The following is a 21,519-nucleotide window of genomic DNA, read 5'->3' on the forward strand; positions in this document are numbered from 1 at the left end:
TAAAAGTGCTACTTTGTCATAGTAAAAATTGTTTAAATTTACATAAAAACAGCCGGTCTGCTAGTATCTACTGACAGTTCTTTTAATAACACTTGCTGTGAAAAAGAGATAAGAAAACCAATGGGCTTTTAAAACTCTAGTGGTAATCTTAGTTTTTCACATTAAAGAACAATAAGTAAACTGCAGGAACTTCAATTTTCTTTAAATTTGAAAGGTTTTCTAAATAATTTCTGCTGTTATTAAGAACAGAGTCACAGAATACTTGAGATTGAAAAAGACCTCTGGAGCCGGTCTAGTCTGAGCCCCCTAAATCCAAACAAGTCAGATAGCAGGTTACTCAGGACAGTGTCTAGTTGTGTTTGGAATATCTCCAAGGATGGAGTCTCTGCAACCTCTCTGGACAACTTCTTCTGTTGCTTGTTCCTCCTCAGAGTGAAAAAAAAAAAAATTCTTACAAAATTCTTACAAAAAAATTCTTTAACAATCTCCTTTATTTCAGTTTTTTGCCTGTTGCCTCTTGTCCTTTCACTGGGCACCACTAAGAAGTGTGGCTGTCTTTCCTTCCCCCAACAGGTATTTTACACACTGAGAAGATTCTTGCTGAGCCTTCTCTTCTCCAGATGAAATAATTTCCGGCCTTAGCCTATTCTTGTATGGCATTTTCTCTAGGCAGTCATCTTCATAGTCCCTTTGTTGGACTTACTCCAGCAACTCCATTACATTTTTTTGTACTGGGGACCCCAAAATTTGATGCAGTGTTCTTGGTGTGATTCCACCAGTGCTAAGTCAAAAGAAAAAGTACATTTATTGTTCTTAAAAGTAAATGATTTAAAAAAAAATCTATTATATATAACAGGTACAATTTAGTTTGTTATGAAAGAAACATCTTTCTGTAGTCAATATAGCAAGCATTCAGAACACTACTGAAGAACGAGAAAGTAATTTTGCTTATTAAATTCATGTCTTGGAAAATCATGTCATAGCTGTAGTTTGTTGTTGGAGTTTAAAAACTGAATTCATTGAGCAATATTTTTGAGAATTATCAATGCTAATGCTTGCAGTTTTCCACTGGAAGTTGCATCTTAGTGTGAGGTTCCACTATGTAGGTTCAGATAAGACATCCACAGTTCCACTCCCTTCCTCTGCTCTCTTTGAAAAGTCCATTTTTTAAATGCACTTCTAAATCCACTACGTTAGAATATCACCCTAGCAATAGCTTTCAGGGGTCATGTGTCAAATTGCATTAAAAGAGCTGTATCACCTAACCTGGCAGCAGACTGAGACACCTAAAAACTCACAAAACTCAACAGGCTCTTTGCCAATTCTGCCAACCCCAGGAAATCATAAATAATGTTACAGCTAAAACTCCACATTTAGCTAAAAAGGAGGTAGAAGTGCAAGGAGGGAAAATCTAGTTGTGTTGCACTAGAAGGATAAGGTCCCTCATGGGCCATGGAGAACATGAGGGCAGGAGGATTGTCAGCTTTTAAGTTATCCTTTGCATTCCTTGTTGTGGGTTCTGGAGTACCCCACAAAGTAGGGTAGTGGGGTGCAGTTTTTACACACGCTAAGAATTAAGATTTCCACTCTCTTAATTCCAAGCAAAACTGGGAATGCAGCAGCTGACTTTCTGTGGAGTAATGGAAGAGTACTAACAGCAAGGTTTTTTCTTCTCCTAGTTCCTTGGAGACCTGATCTAAACAGTTTCTGCCATGAATTCCTAAACTACACCAAAACTATTGTGACCTCTTTTTCACACTGTAGGTAGAAGCTTATATCTCTGTATAGGCTTTTTTATGCAGTATATAATAATTATTAGTCAAGCTGTTGTTCTACTTACCATAGAAAACTCAGAAGATTTTAGCTTAAAAGATTTTTATATTGAAAATTTTAAAAGACTTTTATTTTGAAACTTCATGTAATATTATATGTACTTCATTCTATTTAAGTTGAGTAAGAACTATTAAGTTCCTATTGTCTCAGTCCCATTATAAAAATACCTTAATATTTCATTCAAATCTAGTTTCACTATTTGACAAGATGCCTCAAAAAAATTGCCATGTTTCCTTCATTTTTGTATTTGAATTTGTATAAATCATGTGTATGGGTGGATAATTTTTTTTTTGTTATGAAGATTGATAGAACTCTGAAATTAAGCAGCACAGTATTTTCACTATAGTTTAATCCATATTACAAATTTTTGAAGTACGTTTCCTCTGACAGTTGCATGTGGAAAAGTTCATGTGAAGCTGGTGGGTTTTATAAGTTAAAATTACAAGGTTCAAAACATAACTTTCGTCACCATAAACAAAATTTATGAGTTGACAATGAGCTTAATACATATGTTTAATGAGTAAGTTAAAGAAAAGGAAAAATATTTAATATTGCTGCAGTTGTCTTTTTCAGTAGCTTGAGTGTGAATGTTATTAGAGTCTTATGCGTTATTTTTAATTTTGCTATTTTGTGAGACGTATGCACCATTGTCATTGTTTATACAAATGGCAAAACAGGCAAAAGAATTCCTTCTGTCTTGGCGGCCAGACCTTTGGGAAAAGCAGTGCTTCAGCTTCTCTTGGTCTTTGTATTTGAGACTTTCTGTGTCTTTGTAAACAAGGGGAAAAAAATCTGGAATTAATTAGATAAGTCATTGTTGAATGAGCTAAAAAATGTTTAGGTTTTTTTTCAGGAAGACTTTTTAATGAAAGTTTTGTTCTTCTTTTAGAATGTTAGCTTAAATTCATTTCAAATTCATGCTTTGATTTCTGTTTCTGAATTAGGGAAATCTAACCACTCAATTCCATCAAGAATGATGGATTATGTGTACTCTATACAGTATTCTGTACAATGACTGTGTTAGGAAATACTGACTCACAGACAGCAAAAGTAGAAATGGGGAAATGATCAGGCAAAATGTCCATGACTGGAACTTAGCAAAGTTCCACTCCCTGGAATTTTTTAACTAGCATTGATATAGATGAAAGTTAGCTACACTGGGCAGTGGTAATAATTCTGGTACCAGACCCTATTTTCAGTTTCTTGTTTTAAAACTTGGAAAAAGTTGTAAAATTTAAGTCACTTGGACTAAGAATTCTTCAGGTCTCCTGTGTATCTTTTAGGCTGGATGTTTTCAGGCAAAATTTTTAAGGTGAGATTTGAGTAAATGTCCTGTTTGCCCAGGTGTCCCTCTCCCCATACCTTTAAGAAGAAAAGTGAATTGAAGTCTTTGATCAGTGACTTAAATTTTGGCAAAGACCTCCTTTTTTTCCCAAGGACAGAGGAGAAATTTATTCACGTCAATTGGATGAAATCTGAGAAAAGGGAAGCTTTGAAGGATGTTGTGAGAGAAATAGTTTCCTCATAAATATCAGAGTCATGGTATGGCAGGTTTTAGATCATTTGTCATTGTGCTTAGAGTGTGCTGTGGGCTATTTGAGTGTACTTATCCCTACAGTTGGAGTTGATACAAGACTTGCAGGGAACAGAAATGTAGATTGAGAAGAAAGATGTTAAGGACAGTATCAATGTCTGGTAATGCTGCACTAGGTGATAAGAGTAAAATGGGGCAGTGAGTGTGGAGAGGTGTGTGACTTCTCTTCTTTTGGGTCATCTTTTGTCATTGATAGAGAGATGTGAGCAGAATGTGCAGAACTCAACAATCCACAGCAGTCACTTGTGGTGAGGAGGAGCATTTTGCTAGGCTAAGCTTCAGTATGAATATCTCACCCAGTGCTGATGTGTGATGTATCTTTGCTGGTTGGGCAGTCTTTGGTAAGGTGAAGATATTTCAGCCTCTGCTGCTCCTTGGACCAGGCTGATCCTTATCTAGCTGAATTGCCATCCTCAGATTCTCCACTGTATTCTCACAGGGTTTAATGTTCATGGGGTTTTTTTGTTTTGTTTTTTTTTCCTCGAGTCACTACTCTGTACCATTTTTTAACAACAGGCATGGTGAAGTTTTTTACTCATCTACCAGAGTTTAGCATTTGCACTATACACTTGTTTCCTCAGTAAAGCTAAGCCAAAATCTTGAAGATGTGCTGGATGAAACAGGGCCTTGGGTTACAGACAGACAAACCTAAGAGCTGTGGTTGTCTGGTACAGCCCAATATGGAGATCATGGTGGGACTAGGACTAGAGAAGGACCTGAACATGGACAGTAAATGTAAAAAAATAGAATTTAAATAGTGTGCAGAGGCAGCAAAATCCAGACTATTCAAGCTTCAGGACTTGTGCAAAGTTGGACTGATTAGAGAAAGACACTGAAACAAGAAAACCACGTGGATCATAGTCAGGGGAGGGAGGAGACTGAAACCGTTTAAAGGACCAGGGAGGGGTAGTTGGGGAGAGGAATCCTATGTGAAAATGAGAAGTTTGCTATGGTCAAGACAAGTCAGTGATGCTGAAATGGGGAGTGGGTGACTGGAAAATGACATCTTAGTAAATTTTCACTACTTCATTGTTATAGGTAGCAGAAGATATTTATTATGATTGCAAAATTATAATCAAAACATTTACAAAAGTAGCAAAGAAGTATTTATTAAAAAAGAAAAAAGTATGAATAGTAAGAATTAATGAAAAAAACAATGCTAGAGCATAATTAGCATTACTTAGGTGGTTACATTTCCAATGTATTTATTTTGTATACTTTAAAACTCTTTATTCTAAATGCAGAAAAATGATAGTATACAACTTAATTAATTAATTGTCTGCAACCCTTCATTAAAAAGGGTTTTTTTTCTGAAGTTCCATGTTTTGTTAGATATTTTCCTTGATGTTACATGCTATTGTTCATCTATCTTGACCTATTAATTAAAAAATAAAGTAGCTGAGTAGTTTGGAATATTTTCATTTTTTTTATGTTTTCCTCTGTTTCCAAAAATGAGTAGGAAAGGAGAGATTTCAGAAATTAGTAAATTATAGTCACAGATTCAAGTACTTTGTAGTATTCTGAAATCAAGTTCTTCAGCTTCTTTGTTTCCATCATTTTTATCTTTGTATGCCTGTAATTCAAATGGTTGATATAGTTACATTCTGTGTTATTTTCTTCTAGAGAGGAAAATATAGTGAAAAGGAATATGGGGGAAAAAGGGCATTTCAGAATGCCTATGACCACTAATAAGACAAAATGCTATATCTACTCTGTAGTTCCAAAGTAATGCAGGATGATAAATAATATTCTTTTCTTTCGTATTTTTCTCCCAAATTCGAGTTTTAAAGATAGAAATTGATATAGATGCATTTTTTGAAATGCATTTTAGCTTCCTTTTAATGCTTTTCAAAGTTGTTTAATTTCTGCCTGGACTAAAGATCTGACATTTTTTAGAGGGAACCAGTGTCACTGATCTGACTAAAAGTGCCCAACAACAGCAGTAACAAAAGTTTAGGGAAATGGTAAAATTAAATATCAAATGGAATAATTTGATTCACCTTATGCCCAGCATGTTACAGGGTGAGACATTCCTTCTTCCTACTGGTTTCATTTGGTTTAGGTTTGTTACGTATAGATTTTACTGTCAAGACATAATATAATAAGAATATGTATATCCAAACAAATTATTATTTTCCTATCTACAAAGGTAGTTTTATCTCTTGATTCAGTTGAAACAAACTTCATGCTTTATCTAGACTAGGTTATTGGTGGATGTGCTGAAAGTAATATTTAAGAATACAGTTGTGTATGTGGTAATGACATTGCAAAAAATCTGCATAATGTTTTACTTGACTTTCATTTTTTGTCACGATGAAATAATTTTCTCAAGGGTCATTTATTGTATTATTTGAGGAAAATTTTAAGTTAGCTTGTTACAAGGGACATCATGGTATTTGATTTCACTGAACTTTTTTAGTTCTTTTGAAAGTGATTTCTTTAATACTTAGCACTGAGTTTCACAAACAGAACATCTTGTTGGTACACTGTTCCCAAACTTCTGGCATGGTGTTAAATGCTATTAATTAATAGATTTTTATAATAATAAAATACAATTTATCTTTGTCGTTTCTTTTAATATGTATGTATTACATCTGAATTTTATTTGCATGCATTCAGCCACGGTATAGACAAAACTGTGTTATAACAAATGTTATTCTAAGTATATTCTTGAAATAGTCCTTTCAAGGAATGCTGTACAGTGCTTTTAGTGATTTTTAATCAAGCTTTTAGCTTGATTATGATATAATACAGATGCATCCATTCTTTATACCTATTGGTTAACTTCTGGCTGCTTTTGGAAAAAAACCTGTTACTAAATTTTGCATGCTTAAGGACTAGTGTGAAAGAAAATCATGATTCTTTTTTTTTTGCGTTTCAGAAATAGTGCATTTCCACTTAAGAGACCTGTTATCTGTATAGAAAATTTTAATACTGAAGACTGAAAATTAAATATGAAATTATAATGGAATATATGAAATGTTTGTTTTGTAAGTTAAGCTTTTCTACATCTGTCAATCAACTTGCAAAATTTTATGGCCATTAAAAAAAGGTCCAGTGTTAAGGTGCTTATTTTAAAATACAGGTATTTGTATGAACTTTTCAAGTGAATTCACTAAATTTTCCCTGCTTTTGTTTTCTTACTCTTTATTTTGTTTGTAAACACATATGTGAAATTTTTCCTTAGGCCACTTTATCTGTAAAAGTTTTATTGTGGAGTTGTAAATATAAATGAATAATACTAGTTTTCTGTGGGGTTTTTGGCTTTTTGCTTGGTTGGTTTTTTTGCTTTGTTTTTGTTTTGTTTGAGTTTTTTGGATGGCTATCAAAATGCTTTAGATATGCTTCCACTTAAAAAACTTATGTGTATAACCTCTTTTGGCTTTTATTTGGCAAAATGTTTATAGTGTCTAGGTTTCAGTAGAATATGAAATCATCTGTCAGTCTTAAGAAAAGGGCCTTTAATATGACTAGTGCCATTGAATTTTAAGATGGCATCAAGGACACAATATTTTACTATTTGTGCACAACAAGACTGATTATAAATCAGTTTCCAATGCCTCTTATAGTGCACTATTGTCTTATATAGAGCCAGATACTATCTATAAGAGGGCTGGAAAGGTAATTTCTTATCCCTTATAAATGACAGAAATCCACTACTTACCCATGCACTGGGCATCACAGGATTTTATTCAGCATCGTGGCTTCCCATCCTGACCACAGGAACTGGCAATGCTTTCTAGTACTGGAAATGAAAGCTTTTAGAATATGAAGAACAAATTATCATAGCTTCTTATTTGTTTGTTCCCACAGAGCTGAGACACAAGTACTCTTGAGCTTACTACACAATTCTTTGTACTGAAAAGGCATCTGCTGATGTCCCCTCTAAACTTCCTAAGCTGCAGGTGTGGCTGTGAGCCCTCGTGGTGAGAGCCCTCCCTCTCTGAACTAATGAGAGTTTGGTAGCACTGTGAGCCACAAAATCAAAGAATCACAAAACAGGCTGAGTTGGAAGGGACTCTTAAGGATCATCAAGTCCAATCCCAGCCCTGCACAGGACCATACCCAAGAATCACACCAGGGGCCTGAGCATATTGTCCACACTTCTTGAATCCTGCCAGGTTTGGTGCTGTGACCACTTCCCTGGGGAGCCTGTTCCTGTGCCCAACCACCCTCTGGGTGAAGAATGTTTTTCTAATATGTAACTTAAACCTCCCCTGACAGAACTCCAGGCCATTCCCTTGGGTTCTTTCACAGGTCACCAGGGGGGAGATCAATACCTGCCCCTCCTCTTCCCCTCACAGGAAGGTGTAACTGCAATGAGGTCTCACCTCAGTCTCCTCTTCTCCAGGCTGAACAGACCAAGTGACCTCAGCCCCTCCTCATACAGCCTCCCCTGAGGGCTCTTCACCATCTTCATTGACTTCCTTTGGACACTCTCTTATAGCTTAATGTCTTTCTTAGGAATTGTGGCACCCAAAACTGCCCCCAGCACTCAAAGGTGAGTGCAGAGCAGAGCGGGACAATTCCCTCCTTGCCTGGCTGGCAGTGCTGTGCGTGATGCATCAGTTCTCTCCCTCCTGGCTCCCTGGGGTACTTTGTTACTGGAAAGCATCTACAGCTCCAACTATTGCCTTCTGTTGTTTGACTCCAGCTGGCTTTCAGCCTATTCAGCCTGCTTTGTTTTCTGGTACAGGAAAGTGCTGTACCAGGCTGATAGAAAAGCCTTATACTGGACACCTTTTGGTGTGTTGCAACCATTGCTGTTCCCTCTTTCACAGAGCATGTCATTTGTCATTTCAAATATAAGCAACCCCTCTGCCCTTTTTAAATCTTGGCTGAGTGCTCTCAGTTACTTTCATGTATTTGACAATGGATCCCTTGATCTTTCCCAGTATAGGAACAAGGCTGACCAACCCATGGTTTCCTAGGTACTGCTTACTATAATTTTTTATTGTGCATATCTCACCTCTTTAACATGGGCTCATCTTAGAGTTTTTCATTTTTCAGAGTCCTGCCTTGGCTGCAGTGGTATTTCTTAGATCTTACACTGGAGTCTGACAGAGATAACAAACATCCATTTCAGAAACATTGAATAATTCCTGTGGACTGGAATATATCCAAATGGACTAGACCCTTACTTGCTGCTTTCCTGCTGCTGGCTGTCCTTCTCTGTCCCATGTCACACTGGTAGGCATGGAGGTCTCAGGCCAAATTTTCACTGTGCTTGTTGATGCATTGAGCTCAAAGGCATCACATACATAGCCCCTTTGCTTTATTTCTCTGAGCTCTGAGTAAATTTTCTTTTAAAAGTGCCCCTTTCACTGGGCAGCCTTCCCTTTCATGACAACTTCCTGCAAGATTCAGCCTAGCAGTGCCTTTGACAAGCCAGTACTTCCTCTTCCAAAACCATGATACAGCTTTTTGTGGTCTTCCTTATGGAGAAGTGCTGAATTCTTCTGTAATTTTAACCCATAGCAGTGGTAAGAGATTGTGCTTACACCTTATTTCGTTTCTAGACTCAATGTTCTAATAAGCCATAAAGTATCACTAGTGCCATTAATATTTTCAATCTAATTTATAAATAAAACTGGGTTGTAATTGATTTCTTAAGCATAGGAGCAAGTGCATCACAGGTTTTGACCTGGACTGTGATATACAGGAACTTGATGAAGAGGTTCCCTGTGATCCTGTAGAGACTTTTGAATGTCTCACAGTAGAACTGTTACAGTCCTAAGGTTTCTGGGAGTGGGAGTTTTGAGAGGAAAAAACCCTTATAAATATCTTGAAGAATAATTTACTTTGAAAGGAGGAAAAAAACGCCCATCTCCTGGCTCTCAGTCTGTGTTTTATATTTGTGCTTGGTAGAGCAGCAGAGCAAGAAACCAGAATTCCCTACCTTGGCTTGTTTTGTAGCATTTCTGATAGTCATGCTTAGATTTTAACATATTGAAGTCACACAGGAGGTTCTGAATGCTTCACAGATATCAATAAACTATCAATAACTGATGGCTAACTTAAAGGCATAGGCCTGTATTTTCACAGAAAACAGTATGAAAACTGTACAGTCCAGCGACTTTGGTGTTGACTGTCCATTGTTGAAATTAAAACAGTGAAGTGAAATTTAGATTTTTCTGACAGAATTCATCCATATCCACTGATAAAGAGGCAGCCCAATAAATTACTTAATCTAATTTTCTGTAAAAATAAACAAAACTATTCTAATTGTATTATATAATTATAACAACTTAAGACTTTCATTGATATACTGAAATGGTAAAAATATCCTTTAAACCAGTTCTTTTATTTTAAAAGACTCTATTCAGGTTTTTTTATTTCAATTTAATATTATAATCTAATTTCTTTTTACAGCTCACTAGTGAAAATGTTTCTCAAAGTATGGTCTATAAATAATAAGCAAGTTCTGCATTTGAAGGAAGTTTAGATTTTTATTTCCAATAAAATATTTGATCTGTAAGATTAATGGTATGCTAGTATATTTATGCAGTACTTAAGAAGGGGTATACGGTCCTCACATTAACAGAAACAGTGACAGTGAGTGACAATACTCATAATACAAAACTGTGTAATATATAAAATGTACATATTTTTACTGAGCTTATGCTTTTGAGTTTACTGATAGATGAAGTCATAATTACTTACTGTTTTTGGAACATGTAATTTTACAGAGAAGTTACTCTATCAATTATTGTCAACAGAACTGAAAGTGACTGGTACTGAGGGTCATTTGTGTTTTCTCTGAAAGTGTTTCTGAAGGCATGTCTGGTGTGCATTCAGAATGGCCTGAATGTTGCTGCTGCTATAGACACCGAAAGCACTTAAACTCTGGAATTATATAAACTAGACATAAAAAGTGAAACTGATCAGAACTATCATCTCCTGTGATACAAGAAGTTGGGAAGGCAGTGAAGGACTGACAGCTGATCTTTAACTCCATTTCCGTTGCTCTTTAAATTATCAGAGGAAAGCTCACATTTATGTCTAATCCAGCAAATCACGTTTTGTTAGCCAAGCATGTTTTGTGTGCACAGACAGCATAAGACTAAAGCTGGGTGAATAAAGGGCAACTTAGCTGACCTGTCAGCTACATATTGCTGGCAACATCTAGTGCCACGTCCCAATTCAGTTTCATTAGCATATAATGATGATTACATTATTTATCAATACTCCTCTCAAAGCTTTGTAACTCCCTATATATGGCTTTTCCCTCCCCTAGGTTTTATGCAGTTTAAAATTAACTTAAATTGTGAGGTTCGTAATGGTACACTTATTTTCTGTTAAAACTGTGGAAAACTGTACTTGATTTCATATATAATGTAACTCATTATTAATTATTATGCTTATTGCATACCAAGCATGTTTTTTTTCTTTAGCATGTAAGTACTTGACTAAAAATAAGTACAGTCTAATACAGTGTAGATTACACGATATTGTGCAGTTGGGATTGTGTTATACAAACCCCAACTCCATATTTTCAGTTCATAATAATAATGATGATAAACATAATGCTCTGTGATTTGTTTTTCTACTTACATAATACATATGCTGGCAGTCACAAGACTCAGTTGAATTTATGGGTTGCCATTCAGTTGAATGTAATTTTTTTTTGCAGTGAGTACAGAGATTAAACTCGAAAATGGGCTCCTCATGCTCATTCAAAATAATAGCAGGAGGAAGGAAGGGTTTTGCTTTAAGTGGAAAGGGATAGTCACTCCTTGCAGTTTAAGCACTGAATCAGATAGAGACAGCTGCAGAGGCAAGATATGCATTGCAAAAACAGATCAATTGGAATCAGTCCCATCCAAACGAAATTACATCACTCAATAACCTTCCTTTCAAGCCATTGAAGTCTTCTGGCCCAAATTTCTCTTGTCAAGTCACTGAGTTTTGCCAATGATTAAAGTATCTTGAAATTGCTTCGATAACATCAGGGACCTTGTTGTGACAAGGTCTGTAAATGCAGTCATTTAAAAGAGAAAGCTGGGTTTCATGTAGGGTATTGAGCGTATTGACTGTGTATTTTTCATGGGTTCTCAGAAGCTTGTATTCACAAAGACAGTACAGAGTGAAGGAAAATGACATATCCTATACAAAAGATTAAATAAAATATTGGTATCATATATGTGAAATGGTTTCAGTTTTCCTCTGAAGTAGTTTGAAAATGTGTTCTTGTTTTGAAGTGGGCATAGAAGTACTCAGAGAACAGAATTCTGTCAATCAAGACAGTCAACATGCATATACAGTGACCAGCACTAAATGTTGTTATTTATGTTACCATAAATACTAAGACAAAGCAGGGCTCTTCTGTTCCATTGGTACCTCAGATGCTGTGGTCTTTTGTCCTGCAGATAACTTTTTTACAGGCTAATCACTGTGTATATTAACAGATAGAAATCTGTAACTGTTCAGGAAGCATTTATTAATATTTATAACTTGAGCAATACTGTGAAAATTAAAGTAATTAGCAATGTCTAGAATTATTGCTCTTCATTGTTTATGGGGTCTGATTTGGGGTTTTTTCCCCCTCTAAAGAGCTCAGTCATTCGCTTAATAGAGTTGCTGGCTACAGATTAGTTTCTGAGATGAGATATATATTTTTAAAATTCAGGCTATTACTTAGCATCTTTACCTCGTGAAAGTTATTTGCAAATACCCCAAATTCCTCTTTAGTCTTAGCAGACTTAACCTGGTGGGAGAGTCCTAATTTTTCAGAGTTGCTAAGGTACACTGAGGCAGCTTCTTGCCTTCAGACCCTTGAAGATAAACTGATTTTAGATTGTAGTTGAAAATGTATTTTTACTTATGCCCAGTTAGCAGCCAGAAACATTGCCCTTACCATAGCCATTTAACCTGATGAAGGCAAGTATTAAAATGGCTAAAAAAGAACCAGGATCAAAACTGCTGACATAAGCATTACTTTTGTCTGTGATTTGCCATTTTCTGAGTCTGTTACATAAATGAAGAGTAAAAAGTATTGAAATAACTTGTGGGGTTTCTTGTCCCTATAGTCTGTTGAAAAGGAAATCTAATCTGCACATAGATCTTAGACACCTTCCCTTTACATAATATTTACTTAAATGAGGAAACAGATGGACAACCATGTATGGTAAGGGAGGAGGGAGGTTGGTGTGTTTCTTCCTCTTTGTACCAAAATTTGAAGGAAAGTGCTTTTTGTCCTGGATTGAAGGAGAGCTGGGAGAGAACAACTCTTCTAAAGGACCAAATATGCAATTGAGAACCTTCCTGTTTAAAGCATCTATTATGGCATTATCTGTGATGCTTTTTTCTTTCTTAATATTTGTTGCATCTACTGTAAGAGAGGAAGGCTCTTCAGTTTTGCTCACCATCCTTATTTCAGATTTTTGCTCACCATCCTTATTTCAGATTTTTGTGCTCACTAAATCCTTTTCCTAAGTTAGGCTATAAATATAAGTTCAGCTATTGCAGACAACTCTGAGTACTTCAGTCAGTAGAAATTTGAATGAATGTACAGGAATGGGAGCAGTTCTTTGTTGAGGAAGGGCTGGCAGATGGTGTGTAGGCACAGAAGAAGAGCAGAAGGAGAGACTAGAACAGGAGAAATGTCATCGATGTGAGTGGTCTCAGGGCATTAGTCAGTTATCAGATGAGTTTGCTTTTGTATTACAGTAATGCAATTAACTACAACAACTACAAGCTATTGTATTTATATATTCATATTCCTTTGTCTTTTAACAATATTTCACTTGCTAGAAAAAAAAAAAATTCAATTGTTTAAATAAAGCCAGTAGGGATTCCTTAATTAATAATACTTCAAACATGAGAGGGGTGAAGATAACCCTAGAATGTGTAAAATAAATTATGTCAAGTTAAATTTTTAATAGAGTAGAAATGGAAAAATTGCCCAACTATTTAAAAAATCATTTCCCTTTAAATATATGAGTAAATATTCTAATATCCTTTAAATTTCTTGATATGTTGTTACCAATAAAAATTTAATACAAACAAATATTATAGGAATAACTAGTGCAGGTTACTAGCACTAGGTTACTTACACTTCCTACTTGATGTCTCTGTTCTTACAGCCTAACCTGAAGTGCTACAAAATATTAGGATCTTTTCTCAGTAGTTACAGGTTTCCTCTGAGATCCTTGTTTGTACTTGATTACTTTTATTTGTGAGCTTATTAAAATGTAACTGATTATTTTATTGGTTCAGCTGTGAAGCTGGTTTTTTATAAAAAAAACATGTTTACATGGATAATAATTTTATATAAAAATAATTTATAAATATAAATTTATATGTGAGTACAGTTATATGTAGTCATACATACATATATATGTGTGTGTATACACATATTCACATACTCACTTACTCATTTTGAGGAACCAAAATAAAACCCCTAGTATTTGAAGTATGGATTGCTGTATTCCTTCCCAAACCTTACTAGCCCAGATGGGGCAGCCTGTCATGTTCTGATGGCCTGACTGAAATGGTGCAGTTGCAATACTGACATTGCTGTGAGAGGGTAGAGGTGGCACAGAGACCTGCAGTTTATCTTGATTTTTTCTGATGCTACCCTTTAAGCTTCTGCATTTCAGTGTGCACCCATGTCAGCCTCACCCACTGAGGCTGCCAGAACAAAACTAGTTGCACTCAGTAAGGGGAGGAGATTGTAATGAGATGAGTATGAAGAGCATTTTGTCTTGCAGCTAAGCTTTTCTTCGGTTTTCTTAAAAAGTTCAAAATTGCACTGTAGATTGCAGTTCAAGACACCCAATTTAAAATTTCAGTTATGTCTCAAATAAGAGATGAAGTGAGAATTGGGAGTGGATTTTCATATGGTACTTCTTAGAAGAAGTACTCTCTAATTCTTAGACTCAAAATCCTTATACTCAAAACTAAAATTCAGTTGCAAAGGATTTTTAGTTTGAACATGTGGCAACAAGATGGCTCCTGTTCATCAGACTGTTATATTTTATCAAAGTGTGACAGCAGTTTCTTTTTATTTACAATTATATTTAAATACATTTCAAATTAAAAAAAAACCCAAAAAACAAACAACAAACCACCAAATGTAGTGATGGAGACTTATTATCAGTCTTTCGTTCAAAATTTATCTGCTCAGCTTAAAGACAACATAAATGTTTTCCTAATTAAAATCTCATAATGCTCTAAGATACATTAATTTGCTGTATGGCAAGTACTTTAAAGAGTTTAAATTTACAGAATCAGGACTTTAAAATTGTATTGATTTTTTAAAAAAGTGATCTTGAAAAGTATGTATGTCATGAGTGTCAAAAGACAGGAAGTACGAGTAGGAAAAGAAAAAGTTGTGAAGGCTTTGGAATTATTGGCTCAAAGACATTTTTTCAGAAGTGACTAAAGCCTTTATGTGCTGAATTATTACAATGTATTTTGAAAGAAACCGTCCCTTACTTAGTCCTTCCTAAATCCTAAGACTTGTTTTCTTTCAAATGCTAATCTATAAAACAAGCATTTTTTAACATTATAACATAGTACCCATGTTTGTACTTGTAGTCAGTCTCATAGCTGCATTTCTATGGGTTGCAAATCTGAGTAAAATGCTAGCTTTACAATGAAGTCTACTTGTATAAAATTGTTGCTTTCATGATTAAAAAAAAAGGAAAATTATCTTCTCTGTCTTGTGGTGGACTGCCTTTGTTCTTTGAGCTGTATTGAAAAAAAGTTATAAGTTATAAGGATGCTATACTTTACTCAGTTTAATGTTTTGACATTTAGAGACTCTTGAAAATTTGGTGTGGGTGTCTAAGTATTTGGATCTGAGCATACACATTGCTTAAATTTAGTGTGATATTAAAATGTTTCATAAGACAGAGGAGAGCTGCTATGATCTTTCAATGTTAATATTTTTTTCTTATCACTTTACTGTGTAGATACCCTTCATGAGACACAACTCTGCCACAACTCATCCTCGGAGGCAATCGTGGAAACCTTTTATAATAGGATTTTTAAATGTGGATAAAGCTCTCAATAGAATACCTAAAGTAAAGGAGAACAGCTACCTTGTCTCAACTATAAGCTTATTATGACAAAACATTGAGTTTGCTTGTCAGGCTTGGATAGAATGTAATTGATTGGTTTGTTATTTGGACTGACAAGGTAGTTAATTTGCCTGCATTTTTTTGCACTATTCAGGAACATTTTGTATGTGCATCGTTGAAAAATCCCGGATAAATGTCTTGTCAGGATTGTCCTATTAAGTAATGTCTCTTTCCCCTGTGCTTCGTTGGCAAATGATGTTATACAATGCTTGGATTCATTGAAGAGTGACAGAAGCCTGTGGGACTTAAATATTGTGTGTTCCTCTACGGTGATACTGAAAGAAATAAGCAATGGTTTGCCATCTGCCTGCCACTCTACTTATTTACAGTTTAATAAGAACATTTCTATATAGAACACTGTGTTGTACATAGACCTTACTGTAAAAAGGATTGTTTCCTTAAAAAAAATAAATGTTCAGTGATAATGAGACCTGTAAAACACTTGAGACTTACTATTCTGAAGGAATAGATTTGCCATGGAAAAATTGATTTTATGCTTATTAGTATGAACTAATTGTTTCTGATTCCAGACACTTGAGTGAACAGAACTATACCTATACTTCTTTCTGAAAAATTTTTTAAAAATAAGAAAAAATGGAGTATGTGCAGGCATTTGTTTCATTTGGCTTACTTCTCTGGCAGTGTTCAGTACAAACTTATCTCCTCCCAATACAAACATGAAAGTGCTTTGTAAGTTGGGGAAGGAATGAAGAATTGATCACACAGCGTGACAGCTGAGATCTTCGTCTCCGTCCGTATATTTCCTGGTAGATGCACACATAGTATTTTGATCTTCAAATGGTACAGATCCAGTTCTTAAATCTACAGTATCAGAGTGTTGACATCTTCATCGTTTTCATCTTGAACTTGCTCGGAAAAACTCTGCTCAAATGCAATCACACTTGTAACTTTATGACCTATAATCTTTGAATTTCTTGAGATATGGTGGGATTTGTCATCTATTGAGGCACGTTTCCATTTGAAAGTATTTTTTAAAATTTAAAAATTAAATGCTGTAATAAGTAATAGGAGAATATCCAAATTTATGTGTACTTCTCTACGAGTCTTATCTTACCAGGGCATTTCATGTTTGAATATTATATTAAATAAAAGTACCCTGATGTCTAACACGTCGTTTCATTTTAAAAAGGGGGGGAGAATCTCAGAGTTAAGATTTTTGTTGGAACTATCAGAAATGCTTATCATTCTGTTTTGGCAAATACATACAAAGACACCTTAAAAATAAAAGAGATTTGCACTAGGCATAAAAATTAAGAGATTTGCACTAGGAAGTAGATGCGAATGCAGGAATTTGATCTTTGAGGATTCGTGAATCCTTTCTAGGAAGAAAAGACCCAGATTTATTGACCATTTGTGCAGTATTCTGAAAGTAAAAGGTTGTGTCCAAATGCTGTGTAAGCAAAGGGGGAAAAAATGTTTGCCCATACATCATGCTGAGTTTATGGAAAAAAAAAAAGAAAAAGTAATGTTTAATGGGATTTATGATCATTTATTAAACAAAAACAGTCTAGGTATTGTGGATAGGAGAGAATGATAAATGTGGTTTATCTTGGCTTTAGTAGGACTTTCAAAATAATTCTGTGTGTGGTAGTCCTTTAAATAAGTTAGAGATTCTGTTAATTAAGCTGCAGTAAAATATGTAGCTGATTAGGAAAGTAAACCAGCTACCATGGACTCACTGTCAGATGATACTCAGCACTCTGGGTTCCAGTGAAGCTGTCCTGGATTCACTATTACAATATTTTTGTTAATTTTTGCTTTAGCATATTAGGTATGAAATAAAGTGTTTGGTTACGTTTGCAGGTGATGACAGTAAGATGTGAGGAAGTACAGTGTTAGAATTTAAAAGAAAATTTTAAGAAAGTATTCAGAAAAGCATGCAGTGCAGAAAGGAAAAGGTAGATCACTGTGATTATGGTATCAGGAGTAACTTCAGAAAAAAAAATCAGGGGGGATTCTGGATCACAGATCACAGAACATTGATCAAACTGATCAAACCTGATACATACAGAGAGGGGTGTTGCATTTAACACATTGAGGTACTCCTGAATATTCAGAAGACCAGTATCTCAACCTTTGAAAAGTCTCAGCTAGTATCCTTTCCACTTTGGTAAAAAACAGGGAAAGTCCAAAGCATACTGAACTGGATGATAAGAAGACCACAGGAGACATGAACAAAAGAGCTTAAAATAGTAATATTTCTTTAATTTAGTGAAGGTAGGAAATCTGTTAAAAAAGCCTAAATTAATATAAAAATTTAAAAAAAGGAAGTTGCTACAAAGAAGGAAAAAAAATGTTCTTCAGAGTTGATCAGACCAAAAGTAAGCTAAATGGTATCAAGATGATTTAACCAATAGAAAGTTTTTTTCTAATAATAATACTTGTACTAGAGATTCTTGTTAGGGAACTTCTGTAATTTCTGCTATTGGAGGATTTTAAGGACAGATTAATGCATGTTAAATACTATTTCAAGTATTGTTGATAATTTCTTGGGCATGCTTGAAAACCTTAGTTGAATTCCTGCTGTATTTTTTATGGTTTTCCCCAGTACAGATACCTTGTAGAATTTTGTTCCGTCTCTTTCTCTCCCTTTTTTCTCTCTCTCTCTCCCCTCGATATCATTAGGTTGAAAGCCAGATGCTAACACTTGATGTTTCACCTTTTGAAAGATGTTTGATGGCAATATTCAAAACTATAATGGACTTTTCTAGTAGTTCATAAACAGTACACATTCAGTAGAGTAAATAGTCTGAACACCTGAGAGTGGCACTATAGATGCAATCATGTACTAGTAGAATATAACAAATGCAGCATTTGGTAATAGCTTCTTAAATTTTACACTTTTCAGTTTGTCAAAGGACTGTTTCAGGTCTGTAACTGGTATAGCATTCCTTTAATGCATTGTCTATTTATTATCTTTGAGTCATTGTCTTCACAGAAATTCTTAGTTTAAACATTAAAATTCTGTAAATAGAAGTTCTGTACTGTAGCTGTATATTAACAAAAGCAAATGCATCTGAAGGAGTGTTCATAACATTCTATTCCACTTGTATATTTGGGCAATTAATGAACTTTGCAAACTAATTTCACAAAGCCATGTGTTGTGTGGTTTTGCAGTTCTGAGAGAGAGAGAAATTAATCTCTTGCTGAAAGAAAGCTGTTCTCATACAGGTATAGTAAGTAAAGTTTCTTTCCAACAGTCTTAGAATTCATTTTGTTAATGGAAACTTAAGTTTCATAAACCAAATTATTTGTAGACCATTCAGAAAAAATCTTGGCTACATAAGAATGACATACAATGATAGCCCTTTCAGATTCTTCCTTACCCATGAATAATCAGTGTTAGGTTTTTGGATATAAGGGGGGGGGGTTGATTTAATATTAAAATAATAATTTTAATCAGTTAAATTAGTTAGGTGGCAATTTTGGGTTTAGCATAATGAATTAAGCTACACAGATGTCTGCCCAGATTAATGCTTGCTTTCTTTTGCTGTTTTGTGGTATAATTGATTTTTATTTTTTATTATTTGTTTTTATTAATGCCCTTGAGATTGGACAGAAATTTAGGTAAACAGGAGATCAGACAATTTCCTATCTCCAAAAGCACTTAGATACCTTATGATGAAACTACCAGCTGAAGATCAGTAAGCTCATCATGCTTTGTCAGGCTGTGTGTCCATGTTGCCATACATGGCCTTTATCAGCAGTAGGTAGATATAAAAAACAAAATGCAATAGTCACCCCTCATCTGGTATAATCTTTCACCTGTCAGCAATAGCCATGGCCTCTCTCTTCCAGGCATAACAGAAGAGAGTGATAGTCTACTCTGTCATCTCCCATTATAAACTATGTAAATAAGAGATCTCCTTTTGTGTACTTGCATTGTACCTGGCATAATAAAAATTAGAAAGTGACTTTATTACTTGGTGTAGCACCATAGCATTATCCTTCCCAGAAAAGAGTATTTCATTTACCTAAATCAAAATTATGAAAATTGTGAAAATACTAGAATCCAGAAGTCTCTGAAGGACATCTGTTACAGCCACCCACTCAATGCATGCCTGACTGCAAAGTTAGATCTAACTTTGAAATTGGGTGAAGTTCCTTACAGTTTAATGTGGGTGAACTTTTAGCATCTGTGAAGATAGAGAGCCTTTCAGGATAACAAGTACCTGTGTACCTGGATGAAGTGACATACTTGGGCTATATCCTGGTCTGCTAATCAACCATTTATGCATATACAGTCACATAAGAATTTTAGTGCAGAAATGTGTCACACTCCTGGTGGTAAAGTCACCTAAAGCTTGACTGGCCTATGTGAGAAGACTTCTTAAAACTGTTCTGTAGAACAGAAACTGTAAGATGACCACTGATTTTTATTTGTTAGGCCATTTATAAGCAAAGGAAAAAGTGTAGCAATCAGGAAAAGGAGAACCAACTTTTTCTGTTTTATACCTAATAGAGTATTATTATTTTTTCAAATTTTTGTCCAAGAATAAAGGAATAGATAAGAATTTAGGTCTTATATTTCAGAGTCTAAATATAGAACTGTATCACTTTTGGTTTCTGCTTGACTGTGACGTATCACAGCAAAATGAAAGTAATTTGTTTTGGAATTAATTGGGCAGAATTGAAGAGTTTTGGTGTAGAATTGTGGAGTAAGATACAATGTCATACCTTTGGTTATTTTCATTTTGTTTCAAGAAATGTCAAGCAAAAGATGAGTGTTATCCTTATATTCTATAATGAAAACATGCTACAGCTTTGGGCTCCTCCCTCAGTAGCTAGAATTAATGTACTTTTTGGACAGCATTAATAACAGTGCACTAAATAGAGGACTATACATTTATTTCACTATTAGCTCTTGAATTTTACTGTTTAAATAAGGGCACAAGAAAGTGACTTCGTTGATGTGACATGTAAGAGTTGCTGCTGCAACCCACTACACAGTGTTCATTCCTGCCATGCAGAATTTATCACTCCTGTGGTCTGGTTGCATTAAGGTGTCACAGGAGCACTCCTCAGCTGCTCCAGGCTGAAGTAATTAATTTTGTTTCTAGAGTTTGAATTCACTTTAGCTACATTGATTTACTCTGGGTTTTTGGGAATGCTTGTGTGCTCCTTTCGATTGTATATCGTACAGCTGCTAATACGAAACCAGGTGTTGACAGTGACTTACACTGTCATGGCTGGTTTTAAGTTACTCATCTGAAATCAAGAATGTGCTGCAATTTAAAATGAACCCCAAATCATGTCTACATCTGTTTGCAGTTCCAGAGGGACTCAGCACTTGGACACTGAGGGATTAAAAGGGAGAGAGATCAGTGTCTGAGAAGAAACCTCTGTTCTTCAGATGTCTCTTCCTAAGGTGCTAAGAGCCTTTAGTCAGAAATGGGGTCCAAAACAAGCCAGCAAAGGATGATGCTTATCAGTAGTTAAATCTATGTAGGCGCTGGAGTAGCCATTAAGTGATATGCCTTCAGCAAGTGGGTGTATGTACATGCATCCCACTGCAGTTCCTTTGGAGTTTAAAATTCTGGATTAGCTTCCTTCTAATTTTTTTCTGGCTAATTCTGAGTTTGTCAGAGTAAGGCTTATATGACAAATTCTCTACTTTTAATGGTGAGATATGTATCAATGTTTTATATCTTTTTTTTCCATTAAAGTAAATCTTTCCAAGCTGTTGTGACAAATGGGAAGCAGTATATATATCTTGCAATTTTGTATTTTGTTCACCACGGTACCTCTTGGCACGACACTGCAGGCGGTGTGCAATGATGCGTACATAAGTGAGATTTTTCTGTAGTCTCTGAAGCATATTTGGAAAGTTGTATTTAAAGATTAGCTTATTAATGTTGTGTTTCAGGGACATGTAGGTAATTACTTTTACAGCTATAGATGGGTGATGCTGTCTCGTGAATGCAAAATAGGTTTCCTCGCTCTGGCTGAATCAGCTCTTTGTGGTTTTGGATGCTATTAACCAGT

The 21,519-nt window shown here is 35.2% G+C and overlaps 1 protein-coding gene across 4 annotated transcripts in view; it reads left to right on the forward strand.

Moving 5' to 3' along the window:
- The window catches only part of PHF14 (PHD finger protein 14), a 163,400-nt gene that overhangs the window by 81,369 nt on the left and 60,512 nt on the right, over positions 1 to 21,519 (forward strand). Inside the window, exon 17 of one of the 4 annotated variants that reach the window (XM_066553928.1) lies at positions 15,346 to 16,641. The exons of the other annotated variants lie outside the window; for them this stretch is intronic. Coding sequence (XP_066410025.1) covers positions 15,346 to 15,358 — 13 coding nt within the window. The 3' untranslated portion in view covers positions 15,359 to 16,641. Of the gene's footprint in view, positions 1 to 15,345; positions 16,642 to 21,519 lie in introns of those variants that run through there. 4 annotated transcript variants of the gene reach the window in all.

The sequence above is a fragment of the Molothrus aeneus genome, chromosome 1, assembly GCF_037042795.1.
Source record: "Molothrus aeneus isolate 106 chromosome 1, BPBGC_Maene_1.0, whole genome shotgun sequence".
Classification (NCBI taxonomy): Eukaryota; Metazoa; Chordata; class Aves; order Passeriformes; family Icteridae; genus Molothrus; species Molothrus aeneus.